The 23710-nt window shown below is 50.6% G+C and overlaps 2 protein-coding genes across 3 annotated transcripts in view; one reads left to right on the top strand and one right to left on the bottom strand.

Annotated features, from left to right (window-relative positions):
• Positions 1–6280, bottom strand: part of LOC140389936 (ubl carboxyl-terminal hydrolase 18-like) — a 112863-nt gene extending 106583 nt beyond the window's left edge. Inside the window, exon 1 of one of the 2 annotated variants that reach the window (XM_072474596.1) lies at positions 5714–6280. In XM_072474596.1, coding sequence (XP_072330697.1) covers positions 5714–5962 — 249 coding nt within the window. In that variant the 5' untranslated portion in view covers positions 5963–6280. The remainder of the gene's footprint in view (positions 1–5713) is intronic. The other variant, XM_072474595.1, reaches the window with a different exon arrangement.
• A 9630-nt stretch (positions 6281–15910) lies between these two features.
• On the top strand, positions 15911–20932 carry LOC140389333 (uncharacterized). The gene is made up of 2 exons (XM_072473497.1): positions 15911–16186; positions 20400–20932. The coding sequence occupies exons 1-2, from the start codon at positions 16042–16044 to the stop codon at positions 20531–20533; spliced, it is 279 nt and encodes a 92-aa protein (XP_072329598.1). The 5' UTR covers positions 15911–16041; the 3' UTR covers positions 20534–20932.
• The last annotated feature ends 2778 nt before the right edge of the window (positions 20933–23710 follow it).

The raw sequence follows: 23710 nt of genomic DNA, 5'->3' as shown, positions 1-23710 counted from the left end.
GTCTACCCAGTGTGGGGCATGATCCGAAATGGCTATAGCCGTATATTCCGTTCCCCTCACCCTCGGGATCAATGCCCTACCCAACACAAAAAAGTCTATGCGTGAATAGACTTTATGGACATAGGAGAAAAACGAGAACTCCTTACTCCTAGGTCTACTGAATCTCCACGGGTCCACCCCTCCCATCTGCTCCATAAAATCCTTAAGCACCTTGGCTGCTGCCGGCCTCCTACCAGTCCTGGACTTCGACCTATCCAGCCTTGGTTCCAACACCGTGTTAAAGTCTCCCCCCATTATCAGCTTTCCGGTCTCTAGGTCTGGGATGCGTCCTAGCATTCGCCTCATAAAATTGGCATCGTCCCAATTCGGGGCATACACGTTTACCAACACCACCATCTCTCCCTGTAATTTGCCACTCACCATCACGTATCTGCCCCCGTTATCCGCCACTATAGTCTTTGCCTCGAACATTACCCGCTTCCCCACTAATATAGCCACCCCCCTGTTTTTCGCATCCAGCCCTACCCATCCTTTGCGCAACCTAACCTGATCTATCAGTTTCAGGTGCGTTTCCTGTAACATGACCACATCTGCTTTAAGTTTCTTAAGGTGTGCGAGTACTCGTGCCCTCTTTATCGGCCCGTTAAGCCCCCTCACGTTCCACGTGATCAGCCGAGTTGGGGGGCTTCCCACCCCGCCCCTTGCCGGTTAGCCATCATCTTTTTCCAGCTTCTCGCCCAGTTCCCACGCGGCTGTATTTCTCCCAGACGGTGCCCCCCCGCCCATCCCTTCCCGTACCCACTCCCCCCTTTCCCCAGCAGCAGCAACCCAGTAATTCCCCCCTCCCCCCCCCCCCCCGCTAGCGTAATTACTCCCCCCATGTTGCTCCCAGAAGTCAGCAAACTCTGGCTGACCTCAGCTTCCCCCCGTGATCACGGCTCGCCCCGTGCGGCGCCCCCTCCTTCCTGCTTCTCTATTCCCGCCATAATTATCATAGCGCGGGAACCAAGCCCGCGCCTCTCCCTCGGCCCCGCCTCCCATGGCCAACGCCCCATCTCCTCTCCCTCCCCACCTCCCCCCATCACCACCTGTGGGAGAAAGAAAAGTTACCATACCGCAGGATTAATCATACAATCCCTCTTCGCCCCCCCCCCCCCCCCACTCGTCCCACCACTTTGTCCAAACGTTCATTTTCGTAGTCAAATCATTCCAATTTTTCTTCTACAATAAAAGTCCACGCTTCATCCGCCGTCTCAAAGTAGTGGTGCCTCCCTTGATATGTGACCCACAGTCTTGCCGGTTGCAGCATTCCAAACTTTATCTTCTTTTTATCAAGCACCGCTTTGGCCCGATTAAAGCTCGCCCTCCTTCTCGCCACCTCCGCACTCCAATCTTGATAGACGCGGATCACCGCGTTCTCCCATTTACTACACCGAGTTTTCTTCGCCCATCTAAGGACCATTTCTCTATCCTTAAAACGGAGAAATCTCACCACTATGGCTCTGGGAGCTTCTCCTGCTCTCGATCCTCGCACCATAACTCGGTATGCTCCCTCCACCTCCAACGGACCCGTCGGGGCCTCCACTCCCATTAACGAGTGCAGCATCGTGCTCACATATGCCCCGACGTCCGCCCCCTCCACACCTTCAGGAAGGCCAAGAATCCTCAAGTTGTTCCTCCTTGCGTTATTTTCCAGTGCCTCCAACCTCTCCACAGATCGTTTCTGGTGTGCCTCCTGAATATCCGACTTCACCACCAGGCCCTGTATATCGTTTTCATTCTCTGCTGCTTTCGCCTTCACGACCCGAAGCTCCTGCTCCTGGGTCTTTTGTTCCTCTTTCAGCCCTTCAATCGCCTGTAATATCGGGGCCAACAACTCTTTCTTCATTTCATTTTTTATCTCCTCCACGCAGCGTTTCAAAAACTCTTGTTGTTCAGGGCCCCATATGAAACTGCCACCTTCCGACGCCATCTTGGTTTCTGCTTGCCTTCCTTGCCGCTGCTCCAAAGGATCCGCTGCAATCCGGCCACTTTCCTCTCCTTTTTCCATCCGTGTCCAGGGGGAACACCCTTCTGGTTTACCGCACGGTGTTTTCAGGCGTTAAAATTGCCGTTGGGGCTCCTATCAAGAGCCCAAAAGTCCGTTTCACAGGGAGCTGCCGAAACGTGCGACTCAGCTGGTCATCGCCGCACCCGGAAGTCCCCGCTAACCTCACTCCTGACTGTAAGCCCGTCGCCACCAGGAGCCGGCGCTACAGTGCCCAAGATATGGCTTTTATCAAGTCAGAGGTCCAGCGTTTACTGGGAGAGGGGGTCATCGAGGCTAGCAACAGCCCTTGGAGAGCGCAAGTGGTGGTAGTCCGGTCCGGGGAGAAGAAACGGATGGTCGTGGATTATAGCCAGACCATAAACCGATTCACGCAGCTTGATGCGTACCCCCTTCCTCGCATCGCGGAAATGGTAAATCGGATCGCCCAATACCGAGTCTTTTCCACGGTCGACCTCAAATCTGCCTACCACCAGCTCCCCATCCGACCAAAAGACCGCCCCTATGCTGCCTTCGAAGCAGCCGGCCGGCTCTTCCACTTCCTCAGGGTCCCCTTTGGTGTCACAAATGGGGTCTCCGTCTTTCAGAGGGCGATGGACCAAATGGTGGACTAGTACGGTTTGCAGGCTACATACCCGTACTTGGACAATGTCACCATCTGTGGCCATGATCAGCAGGACCATGACGCTAACCTCAAAAAGTTCCTCCAGACCGCCCGAGCCCTTAACCTGACCAATAACGAGGGCAAATACGTTTTCCACACCACCCGGCTGGCCATCCTCGGCTATGTCGTGGAAGACGGGGTCCTAGGTCCCGACCCCGACCGCATGCGCCCCCTTAAGGAACTCCCTCTCCCCCGCAGCCTCAAGGCCCTCAAACGGTGGTTGGGGCTTTTCTCCTATTACGCCCAGTGGGTCCCCAAGTATGCGGACAAAGCCTGCCCACTCCAAAAGACCACCACTTTTCCCCTCTCGGCTGATGCTCAATTGACCTTCAACCGCATCAAGGCCGACATCATCAAGGCCGCCATGCATGCGGTGGACGAAACCATCCCTTTCCAGGCAGAGAGCGATGCATCAGACATCGCCCTGGCTGCTACCCTCAATCAAGGATACAGACCAGTAGCATTCTTCTCCTGAACCCTCACTGCCTCCGAGATTCGACACTCTGCAGTCGAAAAGGAGGCACAAGCCATTGTGGAGGCTGTGCGGTGCTGGAGACACTACCTCACCGGTAGGAGGTTTACCCTCGTCACCGACCAACAGTCGGTCGCCTATATGTTCGATAACACGCAACGGGGCAAAATAAAAAACGATAAAATTTTGAGGTGGAGGATCGAACTCTCCACCTACTCGTACGATATCAAGTATCGTCCAGGGGAGCTCAACGAGCCCCCAGATGCCCTGTCCCGCGGCACATGCGCCAACGGGCAGGAGGACCGCCTGCAAGCCATTCACAATGACCTCTGCCACCCGGGGGTTACCCGGCTCATCCATTTCCTCAAGTCCCGCAACCTACCTTACTCAACCAAGGAGGTCAAGGCCATGGTCAGGGCCTGCCAGGTCTGTGCGGAGTGCAAACCGCACTTCTATCGGCCAGACAAGGTTCGGCTCGTGAAGGCCTCGGGCCCCTTCGAGCGACTGAGCGTGGACTTCAAGAGGCCCCTCCCGTCCACCAACCGTTATGCCTATTTCCTCACCGTGATCGATGAGTTCTCCCGTTTCCCATTCGCCATTCCCTGCACCGACATGACCTCAGCCACGGTGATTGAGGCACTGCATAGCATCTTCACCCTGTTCGCTTTCCCTGCTTATATCCACAGCGACCGGGGTACATCGTTCATGAGCGATGAACTGCGTCAGTATCTGCTCAGCAAAGGCATCGCCTCGAGCAGAACGACCAGCTATAACCCACGGGGAAACGGGCAGGTGGAGAGGGAGAACGCGACCGTGTGGAAGGCTGTCCTTCTGGCCCTGCAGTCGAGAAATCTCCCAACCACCCGCTGGCAGGAGGTCCTACCCGATGCCCTACACTCCATTAGGTCACTCCTCTGCACGGCCACGAATGAGACCCCTCACGACCGATTGTTTCTCTTCCCCAGGAAGTCTACCTCCGGGGTCTCGCTTCCACCTTGGCTGATGGCTCCGGGACCTGTTCCTTCTCCGGAGGCACGCTAGGAGCCATAAAACGGACCCCCTGGTTGAAAAGGTCCGACTGCTCCACGCCAACCCCAGTTACGCCTACGTGGAGTACTCCGCTGGCAGGCATGATACGGTTTCCCTCCGGGATCTGGCGCCCGCTGGATCCTCCACCACAGACGCCCCTTCCCGCGCCGCTCCCCTGCAGGACCCGTCGCCCCCTACAACACACCCCCTTCCGGCCCTACCACCCGTTGGTGAGCTCCTACCGTACGCCCCCCCCTTGCGCCCCCCCTTTACACACCCCACCGGCACCGGGTTCGCTACCCCCGGCCCTGCCTAGTTCCTCTGCCCCGACCCGGACCGAAGCTCCGACCGCTGTGCTCCTGGATGTGCCCTCAACCGGGACGTCAGTGCCCGCCGCACCACCACCCGAATTGAGGAGGTCGAGGAGGACGATCCGGCCACCGAGACGGATGGACCTATGATGGCACTTCCCCTGTTTAAAAAGGAGTCCGGCGGGGGTGGTGAATGTGATGAACGGTTACTGCCTTATCATCATGTAAGGTGATGTCCCCTTTAAGACCGGGCTTGGAACCCTGGGGACTCCGCCTCTGGCTCCGCCCATCTGGGAGCCATACATAAAAGCCTGCCTCATGGTCTGTATAGCAGTCAGCTCTCGTCCATAGCTGTAGCATAGTTATTAGTCTAATAAAGCCTTCTTTACAGTTTAATCTCTAAGCATCATTATCGAGGGTACCTCAGTGGCATTTGTCAAGATTTTACCCGAGCAACTCTGTGACACAGGACTCTGTGCTCTACGGACTGTTTCCAGGGACACACACCGAGACAAACATCAACTGCTGCTGGAAGGTCATCAACTCGGTAAAAGACGCTCTTTGGTCTGCCCGAAACTTGCTGATCTTCCAGCAAAGAATTGTCCTCGACCGAGTGTTGCAGACTGGCACATTCCAAGGTCCAGGACTACGTGCTGAGGGACGCACTCAAGCTTGGGGCAGCTGCCGCCAAGGTGCAATGGGGAAAGACCACGGTGTAAGGTCTTACCAGCAAATGTATAAAACCCCTCAGTCTGGGTCATTAATACTCCAATGTATAAAAGAAACATGACAATGCAAATATTTAAGAAAGTATTGTAACGTAAAGAGGGATATGTGTGTAATGTCATCCCAATTGAATGGAAGAAAGTCAAGTGAATGTGTAACTTTGATGGAAATGTACAGTCAAGACAATTCGAAATGTTCTGAAATGTTTATTAGAGATTTTATGAATAAAGTATATTTTTTTGTAATTCTGGATGTGCAAACAGGTTGCAACAGTAAAACATTTGTTTCAGAGTCTTTGCACGAGACCAATGATAAACAGAAATGGAAAAACAAAATACACTTGCGACCAGATGGGATGAAGAGAAAAAAGGGCCAAAATGTTATTCCTTCCTTTGTGTATATGATAAGAGTTTGGGCTCCTATAGTTGGCAATGAAATGTAGTAGCGAACATGAGCTCCATTACCTGTGTTGTTTTCGTGTTCCCGGGGTGTCTCTGGATTGACGGGGCGTAGTCCGTGGCTGCAGAGAGACTCAAGTTCGAAAAGCCGAGACTGGGCGCTTGGCTGTAAAGGGAGCTCAGTGTCCCCCAGCGGGTCTGCTCCCTTCTCCCGTAATCCCCCCTGCTCCCATCCCGGGAGGAGCCGACTGCAAATCTATGATTTTGACTCGTCGTCCTTCCAGGTGCAGGATAACTGAGGCCGCGGCGAGACATTCTCGATGCTGTAAACCTTTGCTGACTATTTCACAGAAGCTGTCGACCAGTTACTTCATTGTTACGCCATTTTGTAACAGCGACAGAAAGTGAAACTTGGGTTCCTCGTTTCCTTGCACAAACCGAAGCCGAGCAACAAACACCACTGCAAATGTAACATCTGGAGAGCATATGTACATTTCTGATTTGTTTTAAATTTCAGATCTTTGGCAACCATTTTTCTCTGTATTGTTCCATCAAAATAATTTCCCCAAGAGTTCAAGTGAAAACTCTACACAGTGGGGCTCAGGGCTAACTTTGTGAAACGATGGGGTGGCCCCAGCTCTTGTGTGAAAATATCCCAAGTGGTTCATACTGCAAAATCAGCACATTTAGTATATTTTAACTTGTTAATTCACCAGCAACTTAGTTATATTGATAAATACTTTTTTCTTTTACTACAGGGAGTATGATTTGACTTTCGCGATACAATAACACAGGAAACCAGTAGCCTTTTTAAAAATCTCTCCCGATTTTCATTTCTAAATAGTTAAAAACTGGCTGACTGGTTTGATATCGCCGGATTTGAGATTTTTGAATGTGTGTCGAATTGGTGCGATTATTTATTTGTTCCACCAGGAGGAGCACTTTTTGGTAAGGTTTTTAATCTGTATCTTTCCACCCAAAATCGCTGTTTAATGCTTTTATTTTGGTTCGGGTAAGATTTGAATCAGTTCAGACAAAGGCAGAATTTACTGGATAGTAAATTTTGAAATAGGTTTATCAAAAGAAAAAGGTTTAACAACTTTAAGAATGATTCTGTACCACTTCTTGCGGGTGATCAGTCCACAGAAGTGTATAATCCGCGCCAATTCCTTCTTTAACAGCTATTCAGGAATTTGCTTCCAGTGTCTTCACCTCTTATCTATGACAGCTGTTCTCTGGAATTTCTGCCATGGGAGAGCTTCATACTAAGTTCGTTGGAACCTCTACTTTTCTCCCCAAATTCACATTACCTCACGTCAGAGTTGGGCCTGTTGTACCATATAATTGGTCAATGTTATAACCAGATTCATTGAACTGAGGCCCAATTACGTACAATATCTATTTTCATTATCTTAGATCGGGATGCAATAGAACTGTTTCATACTATCCCTTTTTCTGATTGCATAAAACTCATTATTAAAACAGTTTCAAATGTTGAGGCTAATCAAAGCTTGAAATGTATTCCTTACACCTTAAATTCCAGTACACCTTAAATATTTACTCCCTTCAGTTCTGGGGCAATATGGCTGCCGTAAATGGTGTATACAGTGGGCTACAAAAGTAGGTCAAAGGCTAGGAATCATGCTTTTCCTAACTCATTCAGTTCCTGTCTCCCCAAAACCAGTCCATCGTTGTTAGGAACATGGGAAATTTAACTCTGAAGTTGAGATGAAAACAAAATAAATCAGTAACAAGTCTAGCAGGCATCTAGAGGAACAGTGAGATGCAATTTTGATGCAACAAGATTTGCAGGCATCTAGCTGTTAAAGAAGGAATTGGTGCGGATCATACACTTCTGTGGACTGATCACCCGCATCTTGTTGAGGCCATATCAGAAACATGAGCCTTGGCGCTAAGATTTCAAGAGACCTGGCCCCTCAGGTACTGCACATATAACAGAAATGAACAAGGCGTATATTGCTAAGGTAGCAGATACAATGGCCTGTGGTAAGCTCTATTGAAGCGTCAACTGTCCTCAAACAACATACACCTCAGTATTGTATTTAAATACTGCAGGAGGGCTTCTGGGTGCGGCGATGACCAGCTAAGTCGCACGTTTCGGCACCTCCCATTGAAACTGACTTTTGGGCTCTTATTAGGAGCCCCAACGGCAATTTTTAACCGCCAAAATCATTGTGCGGTTAAATAGGAGGGAATCCCACCGGATAAATATGGATAAAGGAGAGGATAGTGGCCGGATTGCAGTGGATCCACTGGAGCAGCGGCAAGGAAGGGAAGCTCGAAGCAAGATGGCGTTGGAAAGTGGCTGTTTGGTATGGGGCCCGGAGCAACAAGAGTTCCTGCGGCGCTGTGTGGAAGAGCTGAAGAAGGAGGTGTTGGCCCCGATGCTACAGGCGATTGAAGGGCTAAAGGAGGCGCAGAGGACCCAGGAGTTGGAGCTTCGGGTCGTGAAGGCAAAGGCTGCGGAGAAGGAGGATGAAATACAGGGCCTGGTGGGAAGGACAGAGACGCACGAGGCACAGCACAAAAGGTGTGTGGAGAGGTTGGAAGCCCTGGAGAATAACTCGAGGAAGAATTTAAGAGTCTTGGGTCTTCCCGAAGGCACAGAGGGGGCGGACGTCGGGGCATATGTGAGCACGATGCTTCACTCGCTAATGGGATCGGAGGCCCCGACAGGCCCTTTGGAGGTGGAGGGAGCTTATCGAGTTCTGGCGCGAAGACCAAAGGCAGGAGAAATACCTCGAGCCATAGTGGTGAGGTTTCACCGCTACAATGACAGAGAGATGGTTCTAAGATGGGCGAAGAAAACTCGGAGCTGCAGGTGGGAGAACGCGGTGATCCGCGTGTACCAGGATTGGAGTGCGGAGGTGGTGAGAAGGAGGGCAAGTTTCAACCGGGCCAAGGCGGTGCTCCACAAAAATAAGGTTAAATTTGGAATGTTGCAGCCGGCGAGACTGTGGGTCACACACCAAGGGAAACACCACTATTTTGAGACGGCAGAAGAGGCGTGGACATTTACTGTGGACGAGAAGCTGGAATAGTCTGGCGAGAGAAAAAGCTTCTCTAATAAAGTGGTGGGGTGATTATGTGGGGCGAGGAAGGGGAAGGGGGGGGAATTTTTTCAATTTTTCAATTCTATAACATTTCTCTTTTCCCCTTGTGGGGGGAGGGGGGGGGGAGTATGGGGAACTGTGGGCGCCGGTGGGAAGGAAAGGGGAAGGAGAAGGGAACTGCACCATCAGGGGCGGGGCCGAGTGGAAAACGTGGGCTTTGCTCCCGCGCTATGGTAATTGTGGCGGGAACGGGGACGCAGGAAGGAGGGGGCCTCGCACAATGAGGGGCCGAGGACAAACGGGGAAGCTGAGGTCAGCCAGAGTTTGCTGACTTCTGGGAGCAACATGGGGGGGTGCAACTACGCTAGAAAGGGATCTAGCGGAGTGGGGGGGGGGGGGGGAGTTAACTGGGTTGCTGCTGCTAAGGGGAAGGGGGAGCTGTTATGGGGCGGGGTGGTCGGGACAGGAGAGCACCGTCGGTGGGATATACGGGTACGTGGGAACCGGGTGAGGAGCTGGGTTAGAAAAGGGGATGGCTAGTGGACATGGGGGGGTGGGGGTGGGGGGGGGGGGGGTAAAGAGCCCCCCAACCCGGTTGATCACGTGGAACGTGAGAGGGCTGAATGGGCCGATTAAAAGGGCACGGGTACTCACACACCTAAAGAACTTAAAGGCAGATGTGGTCATGTTGCAGGAGACGCACCTGAAACTGGCAGATCAGGTTAGACTACGTAAAGGATGGGTGGGGCAGGTGTTCCATTCGGGCTTAGATGCGAAGAATAGGGGGGTGGCTACTTTAGTGGGGAAACGGGTACTGTTTGAGGCAAAGACCATAGTGGCGGACAGTGGGGGTAAATACGTGATGGTGAGTGACAGATTGCAAGGGGAGGCGGTGGTTCTGGTGAACGTATACGCCCCGAACTGGGATGATGTAAACTTCATGAAGTGTATGCTGGGGCGTATCCCGGACCTGGAGGCGGGAAAGCTGGTAATGGGGGGAGACTTCAATACGGTGCTTGATCCAGGGCTGGACCGGTCTAGGTCTAAGACCGGGAGGAGGCCGGCAGCGGCCAAGGTGCTTAAGGACTTCATGGAGCAGATGGGAGGAGTAGACCCCTGGAGATTTATTAGGCCTAGGAGTAAGGAGTTTTCATTTTTCTCCCATGTTCACAAGGTGTATTCACGGAGAGACTTTTTTGTCCTGGGAAAGGCACTGATTCCGAAGGTGACAGGGACATAGTACATGGCCATAGCCATTTCAGACCACGCTCCACATTGGGTAGATCTGGAGGTAGGAAAGGAAAAGGAGCAGCACCCACTCTGAAGATTGGATATGGGGTTGTTGGCGGATGAGGGGGTATGTCTAAGGGTGAGGGGGTGTATCAAAAGGTACTTGGAGCTTAATGATAACGGAGAGGTCCAGGTGGGAGTGGTCTGGGAGGCGCTGAAGGCGGTGGTCAGAGGGGAACTGATATCCATAAGGGCCCATAAAGGGAAGCGAGAGAGCAAAGAAAGGGAGCGACTGTTGAGAGAACTTCTGAGGGCAGACAGGCAATATGCAGAGGCTCCGGAGGAGGGACTGTACAGGGAAAGACAAAGGCTACATATGGAATTTGACCTGCTGACCACGGGCAAGGCAGAAGCACAGTGGAGGAGGGCACAGGGAGTACAGTATGAGTATGGAGAGAAGGCGAGCCGGTTACTAGCCCAACAACTGAGGAAGAGGGGAGCGGCGAGGGAGATAGGTGGGGTGAGGGATGAGGAAGGTGAGATGGAACGGGGAGCGGAGAGGGTGAACGGGGTGTTTAAGGCATTCTTCGAGAGGCTGTATAAGGCTCAGCCCCCGGAAGGGAAGGAGGGAATGCTGCATTTCCTAGATCGGCTGGAATTCCCGAAGGCGGAGGAGCAGGAGAGGGCGGGACTGGGAGCACGGATTGAGGTGGAGGAGGTGGTAAAGGGGATTGGGAGCATGCAGGCGGGGAAGGCCCCGGGACCGGATGGGTTCCCGGTGGAATTTTATAGGAAATACATGGACCTACTGGCCCCGCTTTTGACGAGAACCTTTAATGAGGCCAGGGAAAGGGGGAAGTTGCCCCCGACTATGTCGGAGGGGACGATATCGTTACTCTTAAAGAAGGAAAAAGACCCGCTGCAGTGCGGGTCTTACAGGCCTATTTCCCTCCTGAACGTGGATGCTAAGCTCCTGGCCAAGGTGATGGCGACAAGGATAGAGGATTGTGTCCCGGGGGTGGTCCACGAGGATCAACCTGGGTTCGTTAAGGGGAGACAGCTGAACACGAGTATACGGAGGCTGCTAGGGGTGATGATGATGCCCCCGCCGGAGGGGGAGGCGGAGATAGTGGTGGCGATGGACGCTGAGAAAGCATTTGACAGAGTGGAGAGGGACTACCTATGCAAAGTGTTGAAGAGATTTGGTTTTGGAGAGGGGTTTATTGGATGGGTACAGCTGCTATATAGGGCCCCGGTGGCAAGTGTGATCACGAACAGGCAGAGGTCCGACTACTTCCGTCTTTATAGAGGGACAAGACAAGGGTGTCCCCTGTCTCCGTTACTGTTTGCATTGGCAATTGAGCCGCTGGCCATAGCACTGAGGGGCTCTAGGAAGTGGAGGGGAGTACTCAGGGGAGGAGAAGAACACCGGGTATCATTGTATGCAGATGATCTATTGCTGTATGTTGCGGACCCAGTGGAGGGGATGCCTGAGATAATGTGGACACTCAGGGAGTTTGGGGAATTTTCGGGGTACAAATTGAATATGGGGAAGAGTGAGTTGTTTGTGGTGCATCCGGGGAGCAGAGCAGGGGAATAGATGATTTACCGCTGAGGAGGGTAACAAGAGATTTCCGGTACTTAGGGATCCAGATAGCCAGGAACTGGGGAACCCTACATAGGCTTAATTTAACACGATTGGTGGAACAGATGGAGAAGGATTTTAAGAGATGGGACATGGTGTCCCTGTCACTGGTGGGCAGGGTGCAGGCGGTCAAAATGGTAGTCCTCCCGAGATTTCTTTTTGTGTTCCAGTGCCTCCCGGTGATGATTACGAGGGCTTTTTTCAAAAAAATTGAGAAGAGTGTTATGAGCTTTGTGTGGGCTGGGAAGACCCCGAGAGTGAGTATGTTAAAAAATAAAGGCATACCCAGAGTGTGTACTTTGAAACTAAACTTCCTTAAATAGATGGTGAAAGATTTTGCAGCGTAGCAGGGATAGGGGGGGACTGGCACTGCCGAGCTTAAGTGATTATTATTGGGCCGCCAATATCTCAATGGTGTGTAAGTGGATGGGAGAAGGGGAGGGAGCGGCGTGGAAGAGATTGGAGATGGCGTCCTGCAAAGGAACCAGCCTACAAGCATTGGCGACGGCGCCGTTGCCGTTCTCCCCGAAGAAATACACCACAAATCCAGTGGTGGTGGCAACGCTGAAAATTTGGGGGCAGTGGAGACGGCATAAGGGAATGATGGATGCCTCGGTGTGGTCCCCGATAAGGAATAATCATAGGTTTTCCCGGGGAGAATAGATGGGGGATTTAGAACATGGCAGAGAGCAGGGATTGTGCAACTGAGGGATCTGTTCCTAGACGGGACGTTTGCGAGTCTGGGAGCGCTGACGGAAAAATACGGGTTGCCCCAGGGGAATGCATTTCGGTATATGCAATTGAGGGCTTTTGTGAGGCAACAGGTGAGGGAATTTCCGCAGCTCCCGACACACATGATTCAGGATAGAGTGATTTCGGGAACATGGGTGGGGGATGGTAGGGTGTCAGATATATACAGGGAAATGAGAGACGAGGGGGAGATCATGGTGGATGAGCTGAAGGGAAAATGGGAATAAGAGCTGGGGGAAGAGATCGAAGAGGGGCTGTGGGCAGATGCCCTACGCAGGGTAAACTCTTCGTCCTCGTGTGCCAGGCTTAGCCTGATACAATTCAAGGTCTTGCACAGGGCGCACATGACCGGAGCAAGGCTCAGTAAATTTTTCGGGGTGGAGGATAGGTGCGGGAGATGCGCGGGAAGCCCAGCGAACCACACCCACATGTTTTGGTCATGCTCGGCACTGCATGGGTTCTGGGTGGGGGTGGCAAATGTGCTTTCGAAGGTGGTGGGGGTCCGGGTCGAACCAAGCTGGGGGTTGGCTATATTCGGGGTTTCAGAAGAGCCGGGAGTGCAGGAGGCGGGAGAGGCTGATGTTTTGGCCTTTGCGTCCCTAGTAGCCCGGCGAAGGATATTGTTAATGTGGAAGGAAGCTAAACCCCCAGGCGTGGAGGCCTGGATAAACGACATGGCAGGGTTTATAAAACTGGAACGGATAAAGTTCGCACTAAGAGGTTCGGCTCAAGGGTTCACCAGGCGGTGGCAACCGTTCATTGACTATCTCGCAGAACGATAAAGAACTGGGAAAGTAGCAGCAGCAACCCAGGGGGGAGGGGGAGGGGGGGTCCTCAGGGGTGTTTTTGTATGGATATTTTTACTTTGACATGTATATTGGCTTGTTTGACTTTATTATTTGGGAGAGTTAATATTTTGTTATGGCAGTTGCCATTTAGTTTATATATTATTTATTTATTTGTTAAAAACGGTCACTATCATTTACATTGTTTTATTGTTGTAAAAGGGAAACATTTTTGTACTGTTTTGTTTGGCTGAAAAAATTTTGAATAAAATATATTAAAAAAAAAAAAAAATACTGCAGGAGGAAAGCACCTCCTGGTTTAGCACACTGGCCTAAATCGCTGGCTTTGAAAGCAGACCAAGGCAGGCCAGCAGCACGGTTCAATTCCCATACCAGCCTCCCCGAACAGGCGCCGGAATGTGGTGACTAGGGGCTTTTCACAGTACCTTCATTTGAAGCCTACTTGTGACAATAAGCAATTTTAATTTCATTTCATTTCATTTTCACCTTTTGATAATGAGAGAGAGTAAATGGATTGAGATTGCACAATGGTGGACAATAAGGGGCAAAAAACCATCCTGATGGGGGGTTTCTGATCCCTCCCTCCCTCCACGGGGTCAACCATACTTACCATGTGGACGTGCTCCTGCACACCCTTTGTCTGGGGGCCATCCAAGATGGCCACCATTGTCTTCTTTGTTCCTGCCATCCCCACATGTGACCTGCTGTAACCAGCACTCTACCCCCCCCCCCCCCCCCCACACACACACCCCGGCTCCCCCGCCCTTGCTGCTGCCCCTCCACATGCCCCTGTGGGCTCCCCTCCCCCACTTCTTCCCCTTGCCCTTCTCCCCCCTTCCGTCCACCCTGTTGTTCTGTCCCCCCTTTGACAGGTGCTCCATCCTTTCCAAGAGCTGTGTCACGGCCCTCCCTCTCCTCTTACTTTCATGTGCTTGCATATTCACCAATTTGGAGGCTCATCTCCTGGGAGTGTTTCCTCCTATCCTTCGCCCTTTTTTGTTCCCCATCACCTCCTTTTCACTTTGGTGTCTCTCTGCCTCCCCCACCCCCCCCCCCCCCCCCCACCCCACCCCACTAGGACATGCATGTTTCATTCCCGAGAGCACCCAGGACAGACAGAATAATAAGAAAGAACATTATTAGAGTTCCATGTGCGTCCATTATTGCTCGATTTTTCAAATGAATTTGCCTACTTCTCCTGTGACCTTCCCATTTTCAAGACCGTGTGCTCCTTACCTAGTTCAGAATTTGCTTCTTGTCCTGAAATCTGTGGAGCTTTGCAATGATTGCCCGTGGCAGTTTTCCTTTTTTGGGGCCTTTGTCGGAGCTGCCTCTAGTAGATTTAAGGTAAGGGGCAGGAGGTCTAGAGCGGATGTGAGGATAAACCTTTTTACCCAGAGGGTGGTGGGAGTTTGGAATTCGCTGCCTGACAGGGTGGTGGATGTATTTAGATGTGCACTTTTAATTCCAGGGCGTACAAGGCTATGGGTGAAGTGCTGGAAAATGGGATTAGAATAGTTAGGTGGTTATTTCTGACTGGAGACATGATGGGCCGAAGGGCCTTTTCTGTGCTGTATGATTCTATGACCCGTGGGCCCTGTCCACCTCTGGAGGCTTGGGGAAGCTTTCTCCTCTAACCAACGTCCTTAGCATCTGTGCCACGTATTCCATTGGGGTTTCTTTCCTCTGTGGCCTCAGGTAGTCTGACGAACCTGTGGTTCTTCCAGCGGGACCTATTTACCTGATCCTTTACCTTCCCCTTGAGTGCTCCCTGGACTGTCCCCAATCTTGCCACTTCTGTCTCAAGAGTGGCGACCCGATCACTCTGGTTGGTGGCTGCTTTTTCCAGTTCCCGCACCGTTGACTCCTGGGTCTGCAACCACTGCTCCATCCGCTTCAGCGCCTCTGTAAAGAGGGGTCAGAGAAATTACTATTGTCGCCTTCACGGTCACCATAAGATCCTCCTTAATGGAGTCCCTAAGCTTTAGGAGCTCTTGTGTTAGGAGTTCCATCTACTGTCCCGTCAGTGGATGGGCTGGCGTTTGTGTTGCCAATCTCTCTCAGTCCGCCATGCCCTGCTCAGCTTCAACGTCTTGGGGGATTCTCCCATCCCACGGCAGAGTGTTCACGGCGTCGTAAACGCCGTCGCCGTGGCCCAGTCGCAGAGATTGTCCGGCCCGGACCGGCCCCGGGCTGAGTGAATGCAGTCTGGGTCTTCCTCGCCATACTCTTGCTGATCTTATTGCCTTTCAAGTTTCTTGGTTGACTTGAGGACATTTCTTTGTGTGGTTGTTCGTTTTAGCGTGAAAGGGCTTAGTGGCTGATTTCCACGTTAAATGGACCTAAGTTGAACGTTTCTGGAGAGCCACATTTCGTGCGATTGTTGACCACATCGCCATCACTGGCAATCCCAACACTGGGTTAAAAAAAGCAACAATCTACATAAATCATTCCCAATTAAATGTTTTAATGGATTATTTGTGTAAATGGTCTTTTGGCTACAGCTACACCCCAAAATGCAGTTGGAACGTTTTTCGATTTCAGCAACTCTGAAAGAATTCAGTTTAAAAGGCGGTAAAATGGGAAATTCCGCCCAGAAAGACTGGAGCATGGTCCACAGTGTGGGAATTTACAGCAGGTGACTTTCCACACTGTGCAATGGTGCTTTATTGCATTGTGCAATTGCTCGAAGGTGCTAAAGGATTTCATAATTTATTGACACAATTTGGCGTGAAGAATTTTCAGGAAGTTGTTTACGGCCATATTACAATGGGTGGTTACACCAAACAGCCCGAAACTAAAAGTGAAACTTGAATGCAATTCGTTTGCGATTGACTTCGAGAAGCTCGGAGGTGATACAGCTGCTTGTGAATTCCCTCAGACGGCACAATGGGGAAAACCTATCAGGTGTTTGTGGTGGGGCTAAAAGGAGAGAAGCTCACTGTTGATATTTCCCAAACAGAGGGAGAATTTAACGCGATGACGATCGTCGGGTTCAAGGAAAAACTGCTGCAGAAACTGCCCGGACATGCAAGTACGTGGGGTATGAGAGCAAAGGGGTGGCCTTTTCAAATTAATGGCATAAAAAAGTGTGGGCGAATTAATGCGATAAAAAAGCATAGGTAACCATTTCACCAGCGGATGGAAGTTGAGAATTGCTCCTCCCTCCCCGTGCTGTAAACACCGAATGGGAGGACTGTGACTGTGTGGAACAACTGAACTGCATCTTGCTGACCGTTTTAAATCTTGGGTTTTACAGGATTTAACCCCCAGCTTTGGAATTTAGCTTTCTGCAGCTGATGCTGGATTTAAATCCGTTTTATCTTAAAATAAGAATAAAGGGCTGAATGGGCCAGTCAAGAGGGCTCCTGTGTTCAGGCATCTGAAGAGTTTGAAGGCCAGCGTGGCAATGCTACAGGAGACACACCTGAGGGTGGTGGATCAGACTAGGCTGAGGAAGAGGTGGGCAGGTATTTCATTCGGTACTAGTCTCTAAAACTAGGGGGTAGCGATTTTGATTAATAAGCGGGTGTCATTTGAAGTGGGAAGTATAGTGGTGGACTAGGGGGGGGGGGGGGGGGGGCAGGGGGTGGATATGTTATGGTGAGTGGGAAGCTGGAGGGGATGCCGGTGGTGCTGGTGAACATTTATGCACCAAACTGGGACGACATGGAGTTTATGAGGCGGGTGTTTGAGAAGAGTCCTGATCTGGACTCACATCGATTGATCAATACGGTTATAGATCCGAGGCTGGATCGGGTTCAAAGACAGGAGGGGGGGGGGGGGGGGGGTGCCAGCAGCTGCGAAGGAACTAAAGGGGTTTATGGAGCAGGTGGGAGAGGTGGACCTGTGGAGGTTTGGACGGCGAGATCGAAGGAGTTTTCTTTTTCTCCCATGTACACGAAGTGTACTCCCTGATCAACTTTTTCATTCTGGATAGAGCTTTCCTGTCGGGGGTGGTAGACACCGAGTACTCGGCGATTGTTGTGTCAGACCATGCCGCACACTGGGTGGATATATGGGTGAGCAAGGAGGGGGGCCAGTGCCCGCACTGGAGATTAGATGTAGGACTATTAGCAGAGGAAGAGTTGTGTGAGCGGGTAAGGGAGGCCATCCAGAATTATGTGGACACAGTGGAGGTTTCGGCAGTTACGGTATGGGAGGCGTTGAAGGCAGTACGAGCGCAAAGGGAGAAGGTGGAGCGGGCGGAGATGGACAGGTTGGTTAGGAAGATTCTTCAGGTAGATGGAAGGTACTCTGAGGCCCTGGAGGCGGGGTTGTTGAAGGAGCAGCAGAAGCTACAGATGGAGTTTGGTCTGATATCTACAGGGAAGGCGGTGGGGCAGTCGAGGAAGGTGAGAGGGGGGTGTATGAATATCGGGAGAAGGCCAGCATGATGCTAGCACACCAGCTAAGGAAATGGGAGGTTGTGAGGGAGATAAGAAGAGTGAAGGATAGATGCGGGAACACGATCTTGGACCCAGCGGAGGTGAACGGGGTGTTCAGGGAATTTTATAGTAGGCTGTATGAGTCGGAACCCCCAGCTGGGGTGGAAAGGATGAGGTGGTTTTTGGAATGACTGGAGTTTCCAAGGGTGGAGGAAGAGTTGGTGGAGGGCCTGGGAGCCCTGATCGAGCTCTTTGAAGTAATGGAGGGATTGGAGGCTGTGTAGTCAGGCAAGGCCCCGGGGCTGGACGGGTACCCAGTGGAATTCTACAAGAGGTTTTCTGTGCCCACTGCTGGTAAGGGTATTTAATGAGGCACGGGAGCGAGATGTCCTTCCCCCAACAATGTAGCAGGCTTTGATTTCTCTGATTTTGAAGTGGGAGAAGAACACAGAACAATGCGGATCATACAGACCAATCTCCCCGTTGAATGCAGATGCCAAATTGTTGGCCAAGATTTGGGCCTTGAGAATAGAGGATTGTGTCCCAGAGGTGATAGAGGAGGACCAGACAGGATTTGTCAAAGGGAGGCCAATGTTAGAAGGCTCTTGAATGTTATCATGATGCCCTCCGAGGGTAGGAAGGTGGAGGTAGTGGTCGCCATGGACGCGGAGAAGGCCTTCGACCGGGTGGAGTGGGATTATCTGTGGGAGGTCCTGGGGTGGTTTGGATTTGGCCAGGGCTTTGTAGACTGGGTCCAGTTGCTGCACCAGACACCGGTGGCAAGTGAGCTCGGGTTATTTCAGACTGCACCAGGGGACGAGGCAGGGATGTCCACTCTCCTCACTGCTGTTTGCCTTGGCTATAGAGTCGTTGGCGCTGAGAGCGTCGAAGGGCTGGAAGGGGTTTGGCCGGGGGTGTGGGGAGTGGAGCACAGGGTCTCGTTGTGGACGACCTACTCCTGTAGATTTCTGACCTGTGAGGGGGAATGGGAGAGATTATGCAGATCCTAAGAGAATTTGGCCGGTTTTCGGGTAGAAATTGAATATGGGTAAGAGTGAGGTGTTTGTGATCCAGGCGAGGGGGCAGGAGAGGAGATTGGGAGAGATGCTGTTTAAAGTGGTGGGAGGAAGTCTTCGATACTTGGGAAGTCAGGTGGCACGGGGATGGGAGCAGTTGCATAAATTAAATCTGGCCCGGTTAGTTGAGCAAATGAAGGAGGATTTTCAGAGGTGGGGTATGCTCCCGCTGTCACTGGCGGGGAGGGTATGGACCATAAAGATGACGGTTCGCCCAAGATATTTGCTTGTATTCCAGTTTATCCCAAAAGCTTTTTTTAAGCAGGTTAATGCGGTGATCTCTGGGTTAGTGTGGGCGGGTAAAACCCCACGAGTAAGGAAAGTGCTGTTGGAGCGCGGCCGAGGGTGGGGTGGGGGTGGGCGCTGGCCCTACCAAACTTTAGAAACTATTATTGGGCGGCAAATATAGCCACGATCAGGAAATGTGTAGTGGGGGAGGGATCAGTGTGGGAGCGGGTGGAGGTGGCATCTTGTAGGGGCACACGTTTAGGGGCATTGGTAACGGCACCTCTGCCGTTCTTGCCAGCTTGGTACTCCAAAAGCCCGGTGGTGGCAGCAGCTCTGAGAGTATGGGGGCAGTGGCGGAAGCATATGGGAGTGGAGGGAGCTTCAGTGTGGGCTCCAATTTGTGGGAACCACTGGTTTGTGCCGGGGAGGATGGATGGAGGATTTCGGAAGTGGCAGAGAGGGGGGGGACCTATTTATTGATGGGAGTTTTCCTTGTTTGGAGGATTTGGAGGAAGAATTCGGATTGCCGGGTGGGAATGGGTTTCGCTATCTGCAGGTGATGGACTTTGTACGAAGGCAGATTTTGACCTTTCCGCTTCTACCTCCCCAGGGGATACAGGATAAAGTAGTTTCTAAAATGGGAGTGGGGGAGGGGAAGGCCTCGGAAATTTATAAAGAGCGCATGGACTGGGAGGGAACCCAGATAGGCGAAGTGAAGCGTAAGTGGGAAGATGAGTTGGGTAAGGAACTAGAGGCAGGTCTGTGGGAGGATGCTCTGAGTAGAGTCAACACGTCGTCATCATGTGCCAGGCTCAGCCTGATGCAATTTAAGGTGGTTCACCGGTCACACATGATGGTGGTCCGGATGAGCAGGTTTTTTGAAGGGGTGGAGGACAGGTGTGGGCGATGTGCGGGAGGGCCAGCAAACCATTTCCACATGTTTTGGGCATGTCCGAAGCTTAGGGGATTTGACAATGTCACGGCCACGGTACTAAAAACGAGGGTGGAGCCGAGTCCAGAGGTGGCAATTTTTGGAATGTCGGAAGACCTGGGAGTCCAGGGGGTGAGAGAGGCTGATATTTTGGCCTTTGCCTCCCAGGTAGCCCGGAGACGGATCTTATTGGCGTGGAGGGACTCGGAACCCCCAAAATCAGGGGTTTGGATTAGTGGCATGGCCGGGTTGAGAAACTCAGGTTCGCCCAGAGAGGATCGACATTAGGGTTCATCCAGAGGTGGCAGCCGTTTTATCGACTTCTTTGGGGAAAATTGAACTGTTAGTAGATAGGGGAAGGGGGGGGGATAGTTTAAGCGGGATCAGCGAGTAGAGGAAGAGGGACTGGGGAACTATGTGTCTAAGCCATGTTGGCTGGATATGGCTGTTGGTTGGGGGAGGTTATTTACTGAGTTATGTTTACATTTGAAATTGTTATAAAATCATAAATGCCTTAATAAAATGTTGTCTTTTTTAAAAATAAGATGGTATTTAGGATATATTTGCAGTTTTGGTCGTGTTTTGGTTTAATTTTTTTCCTAAGTGTCTTTTTTTTTTGAATAGGCGCCGCAGATGACCTCCGCCTTCTTTTTGCCAACGTGCAGTTGGAGGATGGAAAGAAATTCTCTGATTACCAGATCAAGGACAAATCAACCATTCTGATGGTGCTACGTCTGCCTGGAGGAATGGAACAGTGAGGATGAACTTTAAAGAACTCATTTCCCCTCTGAAAACATCCCAAACACCAGGATGTTCTGTCTAATTGAACTCTGACAATCGTCATTACAACATCGTAATTACAGAAAAATGAATATACGCAACCACGATCTTAACTTACAACTTGCTTTTAAATAGCTTTGGCAGAATGTATATGTGATAAATCGTTGCTCGCTTTTTAATGATTACTTACCAAGTGAAAGGGCTTGTTCTTTGGTCTGTTACCTTTCATGATCTCTTTGTTAGAGATCCATAACAAATTGTTTCAAAATTCAATTTGTATCATTACAATAAGATCCTTTGTGTTTTTACAGCAAAGAAGAGACCAACTATATATTTTCCTAACATGGCAATTAAAGTAAATATTAAATCACAAATAATATGTTCTTTGGCAATAACTTTATTTCACTGTCTCATCACCAATAAGTTTTTTTTTTAAAGTTCATGCTGTAACTTTGGAAATTTACAGGGTTGCATTCCAAAGGACCATGCAGGATCTGTAATAATTGTACTGATTTTTAGTCGCCCCTTATTCAGAATGAGGGTGACATTGGCAAGGCCAGAATTTGTTCCCCACACATAATAACCCTGGAGAAGATGGTTTGTCACCTGCTTGTACTGCTGCAGTCCAGCACTTTTGGTACAACCGAATGGTTTGTCAAGCCATTTGGGAGGGCAGAGTCAATCACATTGCTGTGGCTCTGGAGTCGCATGGAGGCCAGACTAGGTAAGAATGGCAGATTTCTTTCCCTAACGAGCATTAGTGAACTTGATGGGTTTTTACAACAATCGATAATAGTTCCATGGTCACCATTACTGTGACTAGATTTTAATTCCAGTTTGTTTATGAATTAATTAATTCCAGTATGTTTATGAATTAATTACTTTTATTAATTTGGATCTGAACCTGTGCCCCCAAAGCATTAGCCTGGTCCTCTGGAGTACGACTAATCCATTATCACTATGAGGCAATGGTGCAATGATATTGTCGGTGGACTAGTGATACAGAGACCCAAGGTAATGCTCTGGGGACTCAGGCTTGAACCCACCACAGCAGGTGGTGGAAATTTAGCTCAATAAAACACCTGGATGATGACCAAGAAACCATTGTTGGAACCCAGCCCTGTCGACCCCGGAAGTCCTCCACATCTGGGGGTTTGTGCCAAATTTGGGAGTGCTGTTTCACAGACTAGTCAAGCAACAGCCTGACAGTCATACTCACGGAATCATACTTCACAGATAATGTCTCACACATCACTATCACTGAGGTGGCAGTACAGATGTAGACAGTCGGGAGGGAGGTGCCCTGGGAGCCTGAACATTGACTCTAGACCGCATGAAGTCACTTGCCACCATTTCAAACATGGACAAGGAAGCCTGCTGATTATCACATAGCACAGCTGATCAATCAGTACTCCTCCATGTTGAACACCACTTTGTAGTGATCTGTACATCTGTACATATATCTGCACATACACCAGGGACTGCAGCACAGATGTAACAGCCACAGCATCACTAGAGGGCAGCATCAGAGACGGGTATAAAGGGTCGAGCCCAAGGCAGGATCCGCCTCTTTCAGAAGCACAGGGCTAGTGAGCAGCAGCACACAGAGACAGCTCAGCCCATGCAGCTTATCTTAGCTTCACTGGTTATACCTCTTGACTATTATATCCAGTTAAGCTCTGGAAACAGAACAAACCTACTGAATAAAGTATTTGTGTTAACTGGAACTCTACAATCTTTATTCAGACTTAGAGAATAACATACACTTGGAGGAAGCACTGATGTTGGCAAGGATGCAGAATACACTCTGGGTGCGAACTTCAATGTCCATAAACAAGAGTGGCTTGGTAATATCACCATAGACCGAGCTGGCCGGGTCCTAAAGGAGATAGCTGCTTGACTGGGACTGCAGCAGGTGTTGAGGGAATCAACAACAGGGAAATACATACCTGACCTCATCTCACCAACCTGCTTGCTGCAGATGCATGTGTCCATGACAGTATCAGTCGGAGTGATCACCGCACAGTCCTTGTGGAGACAAAGTCCCATCTTCACATTGAGGATACCCTCCATCGTGTTGTGTGGCACGACCATCACAGTACTAAATGGGATGAACATAGAACAGATCTAGCAACTCAAGACTGGGCATCCATGAGGCGCTGTGGGCCATCAGCAGCAGCAGAATTGTGTGCAACCACAATCTGTAACCTCATGGACCGGCATATCTCCCACTCTATCATTACCACTAAGCCAGGGGTTCAACACTGGTTCAATGAAGACTAAAGGAGAGCATGCCACGAGCAACACCAGGCATACCGAAAAATGAGATGTAACCTGGTGAAGCTACAACACGGAACTACTTGCCTGCCAAATAGCATAAGCAGCAATAGACAGAGCTATGTGAACCTACTGCCAACCTATCAGATCTAAGCTCTGCAATACAGCCACATCCAGCTGTGAATGATGGTAAACAATTAAACAACTCCCTGGAGGAGAATGCTCCACAAATATCCCCACCCTTAATGATGGAGGTGCCCAGCACATCAGTGCAAAGGACCAGGCTGAAGCATTCACAACAGTCTTCAGCCAGAAGTGCAGGGCGGATGATCCATCGCGATCTCCTGCATAGGTCCCCAGCATCGCAGATGTCAGTCTTCAACCAATTCGATTTACCCCACAGAATATGGCTGAAGGTACTGCAAAGGCTATGGACCCTGACAATATTCTGGAATAGTACAGAAGACTTGTGCTCCAGAATTTGCCAGGCCACTAGCCAAACTGTTCCAGCACAGCTACAACACCGGCACCTACCCACAATGTGGGAAATCGACAAGGTATGTCCGGGACACAAGAAACAGGACAAATCCAACCTGGCCAATTACCACCTCATCAATCGATTCTCAATCATTAATAAAGTGATGGAAAGGGTCAGCAACAGTGCACCTACGCAGGAATAATCTGGTCACGAATGCTCAGTTTGGGTTTCGTCAGGGTTACTCAGCTCCTGATTTCATTACAGCCTTGGTTCAAACATTGTCAAAAGAGCTGAATGCCAGAGATGAGAGTGATCACACTTGTTATCAAGGCGGCATTTGACTCAGTATGGCATCAAGAAGCACGAGCAAAACTGGAGTCAATGGGAATCAGGGGAAAAT

Source organism: Scyliorhinus torazame, chromosome 14, assembly GCF_047496885.1.
Source record: "Scyliorhinus torazame isolate Kashiwa2021f chromosome 14, sScyTor2.1, whole genome shotgun sequence".
Classification (NCBI taxonomy): domain Eukaryota; kingdom Metazoa; phylum Chordata; class Chondrichthyes; order Carcharhiniformes; family Scyliorhinidae; genus Scyliorhinus; species Scyliorhinus torazame.
Note: the sequence above shows the minus strand (reverse complement) of the source record. Positions and strands in the feature narration are given on the sequence as shown.

Coding starts and splice junctions, on each gene's coding strand:
- LOC140389333 (XM_072473497.1), top strand. CDS start 16,042: ATGGGGAAAACCTATCAGGTGTTTGTGGTGGGGCTAAAAGGAGAGAAG. Junction 16,187..20,399: donor GAAACTGCCCGGACATGCAA/GTACGTGGGGTA, acceptor TTTTTTGAATAG/GCGCCGCAGATGACCTCCGC.